Source organism: Thamnophis elegans, chromosome 4, assembly GCF_009769535.1.
Source record: "Thamnophis elegans isolate rThaEle1 chromosome 4, rThaEle1.pri, whole genome shotgun sequence".
NCBI classification, from domain to species: domain Eukaryota; kingdom Metazoa; phylum Chordata; class Lepidosauria; order Squamata; family Colubridae; genus Thamnophis; species Thamnophis elegans.
In genome coordinates this window covers 32,098,316-32,113,325 of record NC_045544.1, presented here as the reverse complement: position 1 = coordinate 32,113,325, position 15,010 = coordinate 32,098,316, and the positions used below count along the sequence as shown (strand labels likewise).

At 41.4% G+C, this 15,010-nt stretch overlaps 1 protein-coding gene across 1 annotated transcript; it reads right to left on the bottom strand.

The window, feature by feature from the left end:
* Window positions 1-6,405: 6,405 nt before the first annotated feature.
* Window positions 6,406-12,551, bottom strand: GTF3C6 (general transcription factor IIIC subunit 6). The gene is made up of 6 exons (XM_032216992.1): window positions 12,283-12,551; window positions 10,264-10,344; window positions 9,085-9,148; window positions 8,362-8,406; window positions 8,164-8,274; window positions 6,406-7,074 (listed from the first exon to the last, which is right to left on the bottom strand). The coding sequence occupies exons 1-6, from the start codon at window positions 12,367-12,369 to the stop codon at window positions 6,773-6,775; spliced, it is 690 nt and encodes a 229-aa protein (XP_032072883.1). The 5' UTR covers window positions 12,370-12,551; the 3' UTR covers window positions 6,406-6,772.
* Between the last annotated feature and the right edge of the window lie 2,459 nt (window positions 12,552-15,010).

Here is a 15,010-nt window from a genome sequence, read left to right as displayed (position 1 = left end):
AGATAGAAAATAAAGAGTCCCCAACAAGCGGTGTTCTTGGACATGTTATATTAACAGATTAACAGAGTTGGAAAGGACCGTGTAGGTCCTCTAGTCCAACCCGCCCCACTTAAGCAGAAGACCCTACACCATTTCTGACAAATGGCAGTCCAATCTCTTCTTGAAAGTCTCAAGTGATGCAGCTCCCACAATTTCCTAAGGGAAGCTGTTCCATTGGTTGATTGTTCTCAATGTCAGAAAGTTCCTCCTTGTTTCTAGATTAAATCTCTCCTTGGTCAGTTTCCATCCGTTATATACTTAGATTCACCACATAATAATAATTTTATATATGTATGTGTGTGTGCATATGATGAAAGAAATGTCCTTCTGTGTTCAGCTCCAAGTGGGGAAAAAGACACTGGAGACATGGAGGCTGCTTGGAAAGATGGTTTATTGGTGGACAGGGCCACATGGCTTGAGCCCTGAACAGAAAAGGTGATCACATGCTTTAATGTTGGTGAAGAAGAAGAGAAGGGCTGAAGGAGGGGCTTGCTAGGCTTTTTATAACCTGTTCAGTCCCATCTCTCTGTTTCCTGTTCCTGTGTAAGAAATGTATTCTGATTGGTTGTCAGACTCTGATGGGGCCATGCAGGGGGCTACTCTCTAGGCTGTGTTTTGAATCCAGGTATGGATGAGTTCTCAGATGCCATGTGGTCAGTTGAGTAAAGTTCCAATATTATCATGCCTTCCTGTAGCTGCTGGTGAAGTCTTTATTATGTAAAGTGGACTAGCCTGGCCGTCTTAATGGGCCATTAACAGTGGGGATGGGCAGGAAGCTACAGGCAACTATTCTGTCTTTTAAAACATGTTTCTCTCTTTTCACATCCAGAGAAATATTCTGCCTTTTCAACACTTCCTAGGATATTTCATTTTTCTGGGAGAGGGCTGGATGATAACTTCCCACACATACACACACATACACACGCAAACACACACACAAATTATTATTATGTGGTTAATCTTTAGTGAGATTCACAGCCTTTGGGGCTGGTTGGTAGCTCAACAGTTCGAGTTGACATATTAAAAACAAGAAAAAAGTTGAGGAAACAATTGGTCCATTGCTGGGAGAAAGTGGCAAGAAGGTGACAAGCAACAGGGAGAAAGCAGAACTATTTAACTCGTGTTTTGCATCTGTCTTTACACAAAGGGATAAAACAGTCCAACCTATCAAAAACAGCACCAGAAAAATAAGATTAGGAACACAAGTTGAAATAGGGAAGAAAACGGTAAGTGAGCACCTGTCTACCCTAGACGAGTTCAAATCACCAGGACCGGATAGATTATACCCCAGGGTTCTGAAGGAACTGGCAGACGAGATCTCAGAACCACTGAACTATATCTTTCAGAGCAGTGATGTGCGATGAGGTTTATGGCTGGTGAGGCAGTACTCTCCCCCAACACCCCACTGACTAAAGTGCTTTCTTTTGCCCGCCTGTGCTCGAGGCAAAGCTCAGGTGGGCAAAGGAAAGCGAGCTGGCGGGCTGGCGCTTTCTTTCTTTTGTCCAGAGGCGGGCAGCCCACCTGAGCTGCCCGCCTCTGGGCGAAAGAAAGCAAGCGCCAGCCCGCCAGCCCGCCTGAGCTGCCCGCCTCTGGGCGAAAGCAAGCAAGCGCCAGCCCGCCAGCCCGCCTGAGCTGCCCGCCTCTGGGCAAAAGAAAGAAAGCGCCAGCCCGCTGCTGGCTTTCTTTTGCCCGCCGCTATGTCCAACATTGCCAGCCGCTATGTCCGCCGCTTTTGCCCGCCTCTGCTGGCGGGCTGCTGCTTTCTCTCTTTTGCCCAGAGGCGGGCAGCTCAGGCGGGCTGCCGCCTCTGGGCAAAAGAAAGAAAGCGCCAGCCCGCCAGCTCGCCTGAGCTGCCCGTCTCTGGGCAAAAGAGAGAAAGCAACAGCCCGCCAGCAGAGGTGGGCAAAAGACCTACCTCTGCTGGCGGGCTGCCCTGGACACAGAGAAAGAAAGCTGGCGGACTGCCCTCCCTGCGTCTCCTACCCCCTTCCCTCTCTTCACTCTCAGAAAAAACTCTCTCTCAAATTGAGAGTTTGTTTGAGTGAAGAAAGAAACACACTCACTCAAACACACACAAACGCACAAATTACTTACAATTACTTACAAATTACATTGATTTTGAATTCCTTCCCCTCCCTCCGACCCACATACTTTTTCCAGCTGTTTCACAGAGAATTTCAACTCTGCTTTTGCCTGCCATCATGAAAATGTAAAAATGTAAAAGGAAAAGGGCAAGAGCTGCTGAGGTCAGGCTGGGCTAGCTGCTGCCAGAGTCCCCAATGGATGACTCTGCTTAACTGCTTAAAAAATCCTCTAAAAAACACCCTCTACAGCAGTGGTCCCCAACCCCCGGTCCGCGGACCGGTGCCGGGCCGTGGAGTACCTGGCACCGGGCCGCGCAGCGGCCGGGGGCCATGATCGCTCTTTTAAATCCGCTCCTCTTAAATGCATTTCTCTCCCCCCACCTTTGGTCTCACCCTTGGCTCTCTCTCCCTCCCTCCCTCGCCGTCTCCTCCCTTCTCTCTCCCCCCCTCCCGCACCGATCCATCGCCAGGGAAAGAGAGAGTGAGAGAGTGAGAGAGGAGAGAGAGGGGGAGAGAGGGAGGGAGTCAAGAAAACTGTTCCGGCCGCCGCTGAAATGACTCAGTAACTTTTGCGCTTGGATCTGCTTTTTCAAACCTCCCCCAATCATCATCGCCTTCCTTCCCGCCCTGCCGCGCTTGGTCTGGCTCTTTTCTTTTTTTGCTCTCTCCTCGGCTTTTCCTGCTTTCTCCCTGCAATTTTGTCACCCAGATGCATGCTGTGGTTCGCGAGTGCGGCTCGGTTTTATGTGTCCGCTTCTCTCCCTTTCTCTCCACACACCCCCCACCTCCATTTAATTATTTTTTTTTAAAGAAAGAAAACCGTAGTTCTGCCAATTGCAAAAAAAAAAAAAGTGTGTGTGCGTGCATATCTGCCGGCGGGTGTGTGTTTGTGTGGTGTGTGTGTGTATGCACGCGCGGAGAGAGACTGGTTGGAAAGGAAGGACAGGACTGGCGGTGTGTGTTTCTGCAGCCCCTCCGGTGGAGGCTGCACTAGCCATCAGATCTGGGTTTTTTTTTTCCCCTCTCCTTTTTCCTGCAGGTCGTTTTAATCCTTGCTAATTACTTTCTGTTCTTCGCTTGCCAGCTTCCTTCCCACCCTCCTTCCTCCTCCTCTCCCCCCCCTGGCCGGGTGCGCCTCCCCGCTTTTACTCCCAAACAGTTATATATTTATATATATATATATATATTTATTTTCTCTCTCTCCATGGCATTCGCGCGCGCGCGCGCTCTGTTCTTTGCCCGCCGAATGTGGTGGGGAGGGGGAGGGCGGGCAGAAAGGTTGGTCCGGGTTGAGGGTTCAGGATGGTCTTTGAGGAACATAAGTCTGTCCGGGTGGGGGGTGGCATATTAAAGCACTTTATATTTATGTAATTGTATTTTATTTTGTAAGGCATGTTTAAATACAATAAAATAAAAGTTGTTTAATCAAAACAATCTTATATATAAACAATCAATGTGTCGTCGCGAACAATGCCCCCCCACCCCTGTGCGCGCTCAGCGGGCCACGGTAAAATTATCAAAGGCTGACTGGTCCGCGGCGATAAAAAGGTTGGGGACCACTGCTCTACAGGAGGAGACAAGAGAACCACGTGCCTCATCTACATAAGGAATTTTTCGGCTTTTAACCCTTGCTTAACTCTGCTCGAGTGATCATAAAGTCAGACTAAATGAGGCATGTGGTTCTCCTGCCTCCTCCAGTAGAGGGCACATTTTTAGAGGCTTTTTTAAATAGTTAAGCACTAAGCAGAGTCATCCACTGTGACTTTTTCCTTTTACATTTTTTTTTCTGTTCATGATGACAGTGGTGAGGCTCTGCCTCCCCTGCCTCCCCTGACTGCACGTCACTGTTTCAGAGATCCTGGAGCATCAGGGAACTGCCATAGGACTAGAAAAGAGCTGATGTGGTTCCCATCTTCAAACAAGGGGGAAAAAAACAGATCCAGGAAACTATAGACCTATCAGCCTGAACTCAATACCAGGGTAGATTCTGGAAAAGATAATCAAGCAACGAATTAGCGAACACCTAGAAGCAAACAAAGTAATAGCCAAAAGCCAACATGGGTTTTTCAAAAACAGATCATGCCAGACTAATCTTATTGCATTCTTTGATAATGTGACAAAATTAGTGGACCAGAGGAATGCCATCGATATAGTTTACTTGGACTTCAGTAAGGCATTTGATAAGGTAGACCATAACCTATTACTACATAAAGTAGAAGTATATGGGTTAGATAGCATCACCACCAGATGGATTCGTAACTGGCTGAACAACCGCACTCAACGTGTAGTCCTCAATGGAACTGCATCTTCACGGAGGGAAATATGCAGTGGAGTACCCCAAGACTCTGTTTTGGACCCAGTACTCTTCAACATCTTCATCAATGATTTGGATGAGGGAATAAATGGTGAACTCATCAAATTTGCACATGACACCAAGCTGGCAAGAATAGCCAACATTCCAGAAGATAGGCTAAAGATACAGAAGGATCTTGACAAACTTGAACATTGAGCACTATCTAATAAAATGAAATTCAATGGTGAAAAGAGTAAAGTTCTATATTTAGGAACAAAAACGAAATGCACAGGTACAGTATATGTGGTACCTTGCTTAATAGTAGTAACTATGAAAGGGATCTTGGAGTCCTAGTGAACAACCATTTAAATATGAGCCAGCAGTGTGCAGCAGCTGCCTAAAAAGGCAACACAGTTCTAGGCTGTATAAACAGAGGGATAGAATCAAGATCATGTGAAGTGTTAATACCACTTTATAATGCCTTGGTAAGGCCACACTTGGAATACTGCATTTCGTTTTGGTTGCCACGATGTAGGAAAGATGTGGGGACTTTAGAAAGAGTGCAGAGAAGAGCAACAAAGATGATTAGGGGACTAGAGACTAAAACATGAAGAACAGTTGCAGGAACTGGGGATGTCTAGTTTAATAGAAAGAAGGACTAGGGGAGACATGATAGCAGTGTTCCAATATCTCAGGGGTTGCCACAAAGAAGGAGTCAAACTATTCTCCAAGGCACCTGAGAGTAGAACAAGAAGCAATGGGTGGAAACTAATCAAGGAGAGAAGCAACTTAGAACTGAGGAGAAATTTCCTGACAGTTAGAACAATTAATAAGTGGAACAGCTTGTCTCCAGAAGTTCTGAATGCCCCAACACAGGAAGTCTTTAAGAAGATATTGGATAGCCATTTGTCTGAAACAGTATAGGATTTCCTGCCTAGGCAGGGGGTTGGACTAGAAGACCTCCAAGGTCCCTTCCAACTCTGCTATTGTGTTGTATTATTGTATTGAGTCCTAACCAAGGACCTAGGAATTGTTAAGGTAACATCAGAAGATAGGTGTTCCAAGTAGGGTGGTTTTTTGTAGTTAGAATGTTTAAGTCCGGTAAATTTAGAATTTCCAAATAGCAAGTTAGCCATTTAGGTATTGCTCCAAGGGCTCCAATTACAATTGGGACAACACACCATTTCTTTTTCCACAGTCGCTCAACTTCAATTTGCAAGTCCCGGTACTTTGTGATTTTTTCTTGCTGCTTATCTTCAATTCACGCATCACCAGGTATAAATTATTATAATTATTATATTATATACTTCCGGCAGCCCTCAACTTACCAGTTCATTGAATGACAGTTCAATCCGAGCACTGAAAAACAGGACATATGAACATTTTTCACACTTACAACCTTGCAGCATGCCTATAGTCACATGATCAAATTCAGATGTTTGACAACTGGTTTGTATTTATGAAGGTTGCAGTGTCCCGGAACCCTTTTGCAGCTGTCTGACAAGTAAAGTGAATGGGGAAACCAGATTCACTTAACGACTGTGTTACTAAATTCACAACTGCAATGCTTCACTTAACAATTGGGGCAAGAAAGGTCGTAAAATGGGGTAGAACTCACTTGATGAATGTTTCACTTAGCAACATAAATTTTGGGCTCAATTGTGGTCATAAATTGAGTACCTGTATACACAATTTGAATCTTACGTTAGAAGCCAGAAATTAAGAGTCAAGGAATTCATGATTTGTACTGTGTTATCTCCTGCTTTTAGGTCAAATTTTATTTGGGTAACATCCTATTCGTGGTGTTTCACTTAAGTTTCAGAAGGGGTTAACGATTCATTGTGCTCCTGTTCGTATATATGTGCAAGGAGGTTGCTGCTTGAAAATATATATTATTTTAAACCATAGTTTGTAAATTGTGATAAATGATTTTACATTATAAAAAGCAAATGCAGCTATATTGGTCAAAAAGAAAAATCCAAGTCCTTATTAGAGTTGCATCTTTTATTATATCAAAATCACAAAATAGAAAACAAACTTGAGCTCTTCAGAATTCTTCACCAGACAAGATAGTAAGCAAAGGAACTAACTGGGAGAAGGCAAGAGAAGGGAATCTGTAATCAAAATAAGGGCTTCCAAGTTCAACAGAAGCCTCTCTTTCCACTTTCCAATTCCTTTAACAAAGAGGTACAGAGAACTTAGGAAATGTATTAGATCAATATCACCAAAGGAATGTGATACTAGCAAAACTTTCACAAAATCATTTGCATACGAATTCAGAGTCTTTCTAATGTACATATCAGGTATCAGTCAGTTTATCCTATAAAGTGACTGCCGCTCAATCAAACAACTTATATCAATGTGGAGGCTCTTCTGACGCCATGTTCTGAGTGTTCTCTATGGAAGGATTCTCTGTGATGGGATCTGGTGTATCCAAAAGAGGTTCAGCATCATCCTTTGCAATGTCAGCTGTAATCCCGGGTTCCAAATTCCAATCCATGTTTCCTTGGTCACTGGCTTCTTCTTCAGATTCTTCTGCCAGCTTATCCTGGGATTCAGCTGTTTCATCATCTTTTTCATATAAGAAATTGCAAATCATGTTTGGTCTGCTGTATGAGAAGTCTTTGTCCTTAAGATCTAGCCATTCTATGCCGCCCCCTGCCAAATTAAAACAAGGGGAAAGAGATAGGAAGGAGTTAGTAAGAAGAAAATAAATAAGCAAACATCATTTTATTGAAGATTTTGTCTCATCCCTTATTCATATCTTATTCTCCTCTTCCCTTATCCCCTCTTTTCTGGTTTCCCCAGCAATGATACCACTCTGTAAATGATCCTCATATTGAGACTGCTGAACAGCAAAATTCAAAGATTATTTGGCTGCTACTTGTGATTAAAAAGATTCATGTTGAGACAGTACTGTATTACAAAAATGCACATTGCATGACTGCTATGAGCTACTACAACAAAATGTGAGAAAAAACACTACTTTCAAATTTAAGGATTCTAAATCTAAGTGAAATACAACATTAAATGGAAATATTTGTATCACATTCATCTTCAGTAACAGGTCCTTGTTATGATGGGTAACCAAGATTTGAACTCCAATAACGGCAGATTTGGGTTAATCTGCAATAGATCTGACAAGTAACGTTAAAATGGATAAATGAAGGTAGATGGGGCTCTTGCCCTTCCCAGACATGCAAGGTTATTATTCTGACGTCAAACAGAACATACACTAACTCTGTTTTTTCTCAAATTGATTCTATCAATTAAGGAGTGGGAACATAAAACAATCCTGAACATTTTACAGTTCAGGATATTATGATGGACTGGTTAAGATCACATTAGGATAACAGAAAGAGTTGCTGAGCTACAATTTTATAAAAGCTCAATTAAAGTTATCTGATGTTGGAGTGGTGCAGAGAAAGCATGCATTTACAAGCCATGAAAACAGCAATGTAGAGCAGTCTGTGACTGTTTTACAAAACAGTAATTTAGTTTTGCTTACAATGTTACACAAGCAATATTGTTATGTTGCTATGGTTTATAACAATGTACTCTGCAATATAATATTTAAACTATCTGTGAATCCAATTAGAGTATATGAAACCTGGACAGAAAAGAGCAAAAAAGCAATACATGATATTATAGTGTATCTTATGAATATACTTAAAGTGTTTTTTTAGACAGGGGGGGGGGAATGAAGTTTTAGAAAAAGAGGATGAATTTCTAGAATTTGAAAATCACCTATGTTCTCTTCCCCTTCCTTTTTCTCAATCAGAAGTGTCCGTGTCATCTTTAGTTTCTTCATTGTGTGGCATTTATATTTTAGTTGCAACTTTTGGTCGCCTTCCACATCTACAATCAAGAAAAAAAGCAGAATATTTCTCATTTTTTTAAAAAAAGTTGAGATTCTGAAAAACTAAAATATAAAGTACTGCTTACCATGATCGTGGTTTTCCTCAAACACTACACACGTTCCAAGGGTATCTGAAGATGAGAGTAAACAAATTGCTAAGGGAAAATATGAACTTATTTTAAAGAGTAATATCTATTTGACTCTATGCAAGAATTAGAAGATTGCATGCATAAATTCAAATTTTATTTACAGCCCAAGATCAAACACGATAAAAGACTTGTATATAGTACAATATCTAAGTGGTGTGCTGGCATAGAGGTGAAGATGCTCATCTCCCACTCAGAAAGTTGACTTTAATCCTGGACATTTTAATAGCACATGAGAGACAGATTCTACCTCTAAGTCTGAACAGAAATAAGTTTGGTATTAGATAGGAGGCTTACGTATCTTCCAGTTGTTGCCCCAATAGGTAATGTCCCAATTTTGGCTCCGATAGTCTCCTATGTGGAGCACATATTATAAATGTGGCTAGTATTAAGCTTAACTCACTATTCACAGAATTGCATGCTTTTCCTTGATTTATTTTAAAATTTGGTCACCCAATCAGGATTTTTTACATAATTTAGACAATTACTGATTTGAAACTATAAGTTAATTTTTGATCCGTTTATTGACTAGCTGAGGAAGATTTCCTCTGTTTCTATAGAAAAAAATTACAAAGAAAGACAAAAAGAAAGGAAGATGGTTCTTAAGGTTCATGTTCCTTTACACCATGCCTTATAAAATAACTTATTCATTACTTTTCTTACCTTCATATTCTCCAGCAAAGATATATCTGTCTATTTGCAAAATAGGTCTCTCTGTGTCAATTCCCTACAATCATAAAGACAGAAGCACATTTGGGAGAAAGGAAGTCAGTGAATTCAAAGCATGATCTAAGCCAGGTGATATCTCTAAAACTGATAAAAATGACATGCCATTACAAAATTTTTTAGTGGATGGACAGACATTTATTCCTGCCATTTGTAATGAGCAGGAATATCCAGACATCATGAGAATTCATCAGTGCCCTGAATATGCTTTTTAGAATGAACAAGCTTGGATAAAATGGGCTGTTGGTTGTGTCTTTAGTATTTCTAACCAAACTGGGATGACAATAAGCTAAATTTGAGTTTAACAAATAGGAAGTGAGCAGAGCAAAGCATTTTGTTCTTCTGTAAGGCACCAAGAAATCTACAAAGCAAAAAACTGCTTTATATTTTAATATAGAAAAACAATGACAAACAGGTTTCAATTATAGAATGCTTTAGCAGGTTGGTTGCCAAATGCAATAACAATGGCATATACAAGTAAAGCATCCATAAGAATAAAGGAAATCCTTAGTAAATCATAAAACAGAGAGTAGGGCCAAGATACATGCTGTTCCCTTGGTTGTGCAATATGGATAAATGTTTAATACTTGTGATAATAATAGACATATGTTGGTTGGTGAACATATTGTATATATACTTTTGTATACAAATTATTCTGATTTGTTGGCTTACAGCCAAAATGTTTTGCAGCACATATTAGATAACTTGTAATAAGGAATATGGATCTGGAAATCAATATATGTAAGACCAAGCTAGCTAGCTCTGTTTGATAAGGAAAATAGCATGAAAATAACTACAAGTGGTAATGGGAAAATCTAAATTAAGAACGTGAATTTGTGTACTCAGTAGAATGTTGATTAAGCACAGGAAAATGTATGGAGAGATTTTAAGATGTGGTCTGTTGTAAGGAATGGAAGCATGTGTTCTGTTGCAATGAATGTTTGTTGGAAGAAGCAAAAAAAGGCTGAGTAAAAGATCACGCTTGTGCCCATTCTGTTAAGCAAGAAACAAATATAGTAGCTTAACTCCTGCCATTTTAAAAGATTTTGAATAGAATCACAACTGTACTTTTTAATAAAAAGATACATTAATTTGTATTATGTTAAAAACACTCACCAAAATCTTGCATTTATTATCACATTTTTCCAGAAAGTCTGAATCGATTATTCCAGACAATTCTACCACAACTAATTGTTCCTAGAGGGAAAATTACAAAACACTGTAAATAGTGTATTTAACAGCTCAATCTTTTAGCCTGGCATATATACCCATTTGCAAATATACATTATTGTCACAGACATTGTTGGAATATGGGTGTTTAAGCATGATTCTGACACTATGAAAAAGCAGCCATCTAATGTTTTCTCTACCATTTCACCCAAATGTAAAATACTGTAGAAGTTATTTCTGTCATCCTCTGATATTGGTTTGCCCTCGTCACCAAATAACCAAATGAGCTAATATGGTATGGGAATTAGCACCAGAGAATCCAGGTTCTGTTTTCTTCTTGGACACTGTAAAGGACACTGATAGATAGTTGCTCTCTCTCTTCCAGATCTATTCCAAAGAGTTGTTGTTGGGAAAAAAAACAACGTAGAAAGTAATGTATGCCACCAAGTAAGCTGTCTTGCTGACTTGGCTCGGGGGGGGCGGGATCGGGCCAAGCGAGTGGTGGACCAGGTTTGCATGAATGGAAGTGCACGTGCATTCTGGCCTACTACCCGCACAAGTAGAGATCCACGTGCACACCAGCCCACTTCTTGCACAGCCCAGTTTCGAATAAACCACAATCTGGTAGTGGCCCATGGCCCAGGGGTTGGGGACCCCTGATCTATATGGTTAAAAGGTAAAGGTAATGGTTCCCCTCGTACACATGTGCTAGTTGTTCCCGACTCTAGGGGGCGGTCTTCATCTCCGTTTCAAAGCCGAAGAGTCAGCGCTGTCCAAAGACATCTCCGTGGTCATGTGGCCGGCATGACTAAACACTGAAGGCGCATGGAACGCTATTACCTTCCCATCAAAGGTGGTTCCTATTTTTCTACTTGCATTTTTACATGCTTTCAAACTGCTAGGTTGGCAGAAGCTGGCTCAAGTAACGGGAACTCACTCCGTTATCCGGCGCTAGGGATTTGAACCGCCAAACTTTCTGATCGACAAGCTCAGCGTCTTAGCCACTGATCCACCGTGTTCCTTTCTATATGGTTATTAGGAGCCAAAAACAACTTGACAGTACACAATCGATAACTTTATATAACCTCTTTCCTCCAGGAGCCCAAGTTAGCATACGTACTATTCTCTCCTTCAGTTTTTCCCCATGTAATGAAATAAAATGCACATTAAATGATATTTATATCTTAAGTAGTGTTTCCCCCTTTTTTTTCCAAAGGGAAAAGGGCTAGATCTCATCAGATCCAGATTCCTCCCAAGCTGTAGAAAAGAATTCACATCGCACATCGAATCAAGCAGCTGTTGTCTAAACAGATGTCGCGTTTTCAAGGCCCAGCCAGCAATGTTGGTTAAGGCTTATGGGAACCGACGTCTAGAACATCTGGAGGACTTCAAATTGGGAAAAGCTGGAGTTCTTCAACTGCCCGAGACGGCTCAAAACAAGGACGATAGGCAGCAGTACTAAGAGCCTCAGCGCCTCCTTATGGGTGAAGTGGAGCTTACCCTGAGGCGGGATTCTTCCCTTCCTAAAAGCAAGTCAGCCTATAAACAGGCTGACGGGCGCTCTCATTCTGCTGCAGGAGTTGTGTGCCATTAATGAATGCGCATAACACATTCAAAAGCGAAAGGTCCTTGCTGTGCTCTGTGCTTCTTTGCAGACTTTTCATTACCCAAACCAGGTAACATCGTAGCATTGATGTTGTTACCTAGTTCAAGTAATGAAACGTCTGCAAGGAAATCAGCGAGCTCAGCGAGCATCAGGAACCACCTCATTTCAACCCTGAGCTACAAATAGTTTCCCCTGTTGATACACCGGCTGGAGAGCAATCCGCAGGCAGCGAAATCCCCCGCTACATCGTCAAGACTCGGCAATCCCGAACGAGAGAAAGTTCCTTCCCCGACGGTTGCCGTTGAGAGGCATCTTGCAACGATCGCATCCCCCTGGGCTCTTCCCCTCCGCAAACCCACCTCGACCTCTTCCTCTTGCTGTGTCCCATCCGCCGCCTCCATGCTACCAGGGCCTCCGCCGGCTTCACGTGACAACGCCGCCGCCATCTCAGCTGAAACCTCTCGCGTCTTCTGCTGCAGAAGCGCCGCCAGGCGGCCGGAAGGGCTAGTTTTGTGTTGTGGGTCGTGGCGCGAACCTCGAACTCAGCAGCCTGGTTTTTAAACGCGCCTTGTTCACGACTTAGTCTATATTGGGAAAACAGTGGATCACTTCGCCGGTGGTGGTGGTGGTGTAAGCGCCTAGTACGTAGAGTAGCTCGAAGCACTCGAGTTCACCTGCCAATATGGCTTTTCCCTCTTTTACCATTGGGTAGAAGCGTCTTAGCCCAGAATTTTCCCCCCGAAATGGAAATGAATTAGGCTTAAATTATCCTAGTTATGGACACATCGTGTTAAGAGTCAGCTCTCTGGGGAAGACGATGTTGCTGGGAAAAGTGGAGGGAAGAAGAAAAAGACGACCAAGCAGCAAGGTGGATGGACAGTACTAATGAATAGCTGAAGGATTAGGCTGAAGACAGATGATGGAGAACATCACTTTCGATGGTCATTGAGTCAGCGATATTTTGTGGCACTTAATCCATCAATCAGAAGCAGCCTCCCAGATTTTAATTTTTAGAGAATGGTGGTTGAGGGTTTCAAAAAAAAATACTTCCCTCTAACTTTGTCCTGTGATTTATACTTTTGTTGTTCCCACATCCTATCACAGTGAGGCTAACCTTTTTGTTGTATGACAGCGCACATGAGTGTGCCCACACCCATAGTGCAATATGTGTGGGACACCACCCGGCACAGTTTTGGGCCTAGTAGGTCTCCCTGCAGCCTCTTTGGGACCAAAAATGGACCAGGGAGGGGGCACCATGCACCCCCTCCCCCCTGTGAATGCAAGTGAGTCTCCCCACACATGCACAGCAGACCCAAAAATCAGCTGGCTAGCAGGTGCGCACACATGCATGGAGCTAAGCTGGGGTGAAGGCTTGCATGCCCACCGTAGGTTCAGCATTATGCTCCTATTTTATTTATGCAAAACCACTTTATAAATCAGTTTTATCTGCTTTAACAGTGATTTGTTGTAAGAAATTTGCTGTAAAAGTATTAGGGTGGAGAATATCTACCCGTTAGCATCACTAACTAGGGATGAGTAGTACTATTCAAGTTGCATAGCTGACACTTTCTACGACAAAGTGATCGGCTTTATCATTTTTTATATTTACCGGTATTTTTTAAATAATAGAATGGTAAAAACAGTATCAAAGCCTGGACCATACTTGTGATGTAATCATTGCTGGAATTATTAACTGGAAACAAGCAAAGCTGGACAATTCGGTTGGAAATAGCTAATGAGTATTAACCATGTGTTACATATCCACTATGATATGGATTATACCTGCCCTGCAGAAATGGAGGCAGAGGTTTACTTCAGGTCAAACTGTCCAAGAAAAAAAAAGCATGCATTGGCTGATTATGTAAAAATCAATAACAAGCACCAATGTAAATTAAAAATTGAAACTTATTGAATGTGCAGGAAATAAAACATAAATATCAAAATAATGTAATGCAAACATAAAATGCAGGGAAGGAAAAGCATTACATGGTCTATTTCTACAAAAGATCAAGGGGAAAGTGAATAAAGATAAAACCTAGCAATGGCTTACAATTGGAACATTAAAAAGAGAAACTGGAAGCTTGATTTTGGCTGTGCAAAAGCAAATTATTTGAACCAATGCAGCCAAGGCTAGAATTGAAAAAGATGACCAAATGATTCAAATTGCAGATTGTGCAGAGGCAGAAGAAATAGTATGTCATATATACTCAGCTCATGCAATTTCGCATAAACTGATTATGAACAATAGCAATACCACTTAAGATTCACATGCCACTTTATAGTGCTTTACACTAAATGGTCTACAGTCAGCATATTGTCCTCAACAATCTGGGCCCTCATTTTACTCAGAAGGATGGAAGGCTGCAGTAACTGAAATGATTCATCAGAACATGTAAAAATTATGTGCCAATAATGAAAAAAGGGTGGAAACAGTTGAAAAAGTAATAAAATCTTTTTATTATGTTGTGAACTTATACTTAACTCAGGAAAAAATTGATTTAACTTCCAATTTGTTCCTTAAGATTCTCTGAATTGTGCAGTATATGTTTTTTTCCAATTTCCAATACTTTTGGGTGTTCCTTCTGTTGCATGATAGTTCCGGCATATATTACTACCATATAGGAATTGTCTATTAACAATTATTGACAGGGTTGAGTATTATCTGTAAAACATTTTATATCTGTTTTCTCTAAAAGAGTGTTTGTAAATAATATTGATTTGTTCCACAATTCTTCCTGTTGTTTTATTTGGTCTTTAAGTTTTGCATCCATATATGCTTTTGTTTAGTCTGTCTTATCATATCTAAGTTTTTTTATATATGGCCAAATAGATGAACATGATTCTGTATAAGCATTGCAAATTGTCATTTAAAGAAAAAAATTCTTGGTTTTGAGGTCAGATTTGTAGATACATCAGCCATCATGTTGACTTGAAGGTGGTCCTTGATTTATAGCTTTCACTTAATGACCAAAGTTACAATCGATCTGGAAAACAGGGTTTACAATCTGATTCTGAAGTTTCAATGGTCAGTTCCCCCCGGAATCACATGACCACATTTCAAGAGGCTCTTAGCGACATTTTTCTCAG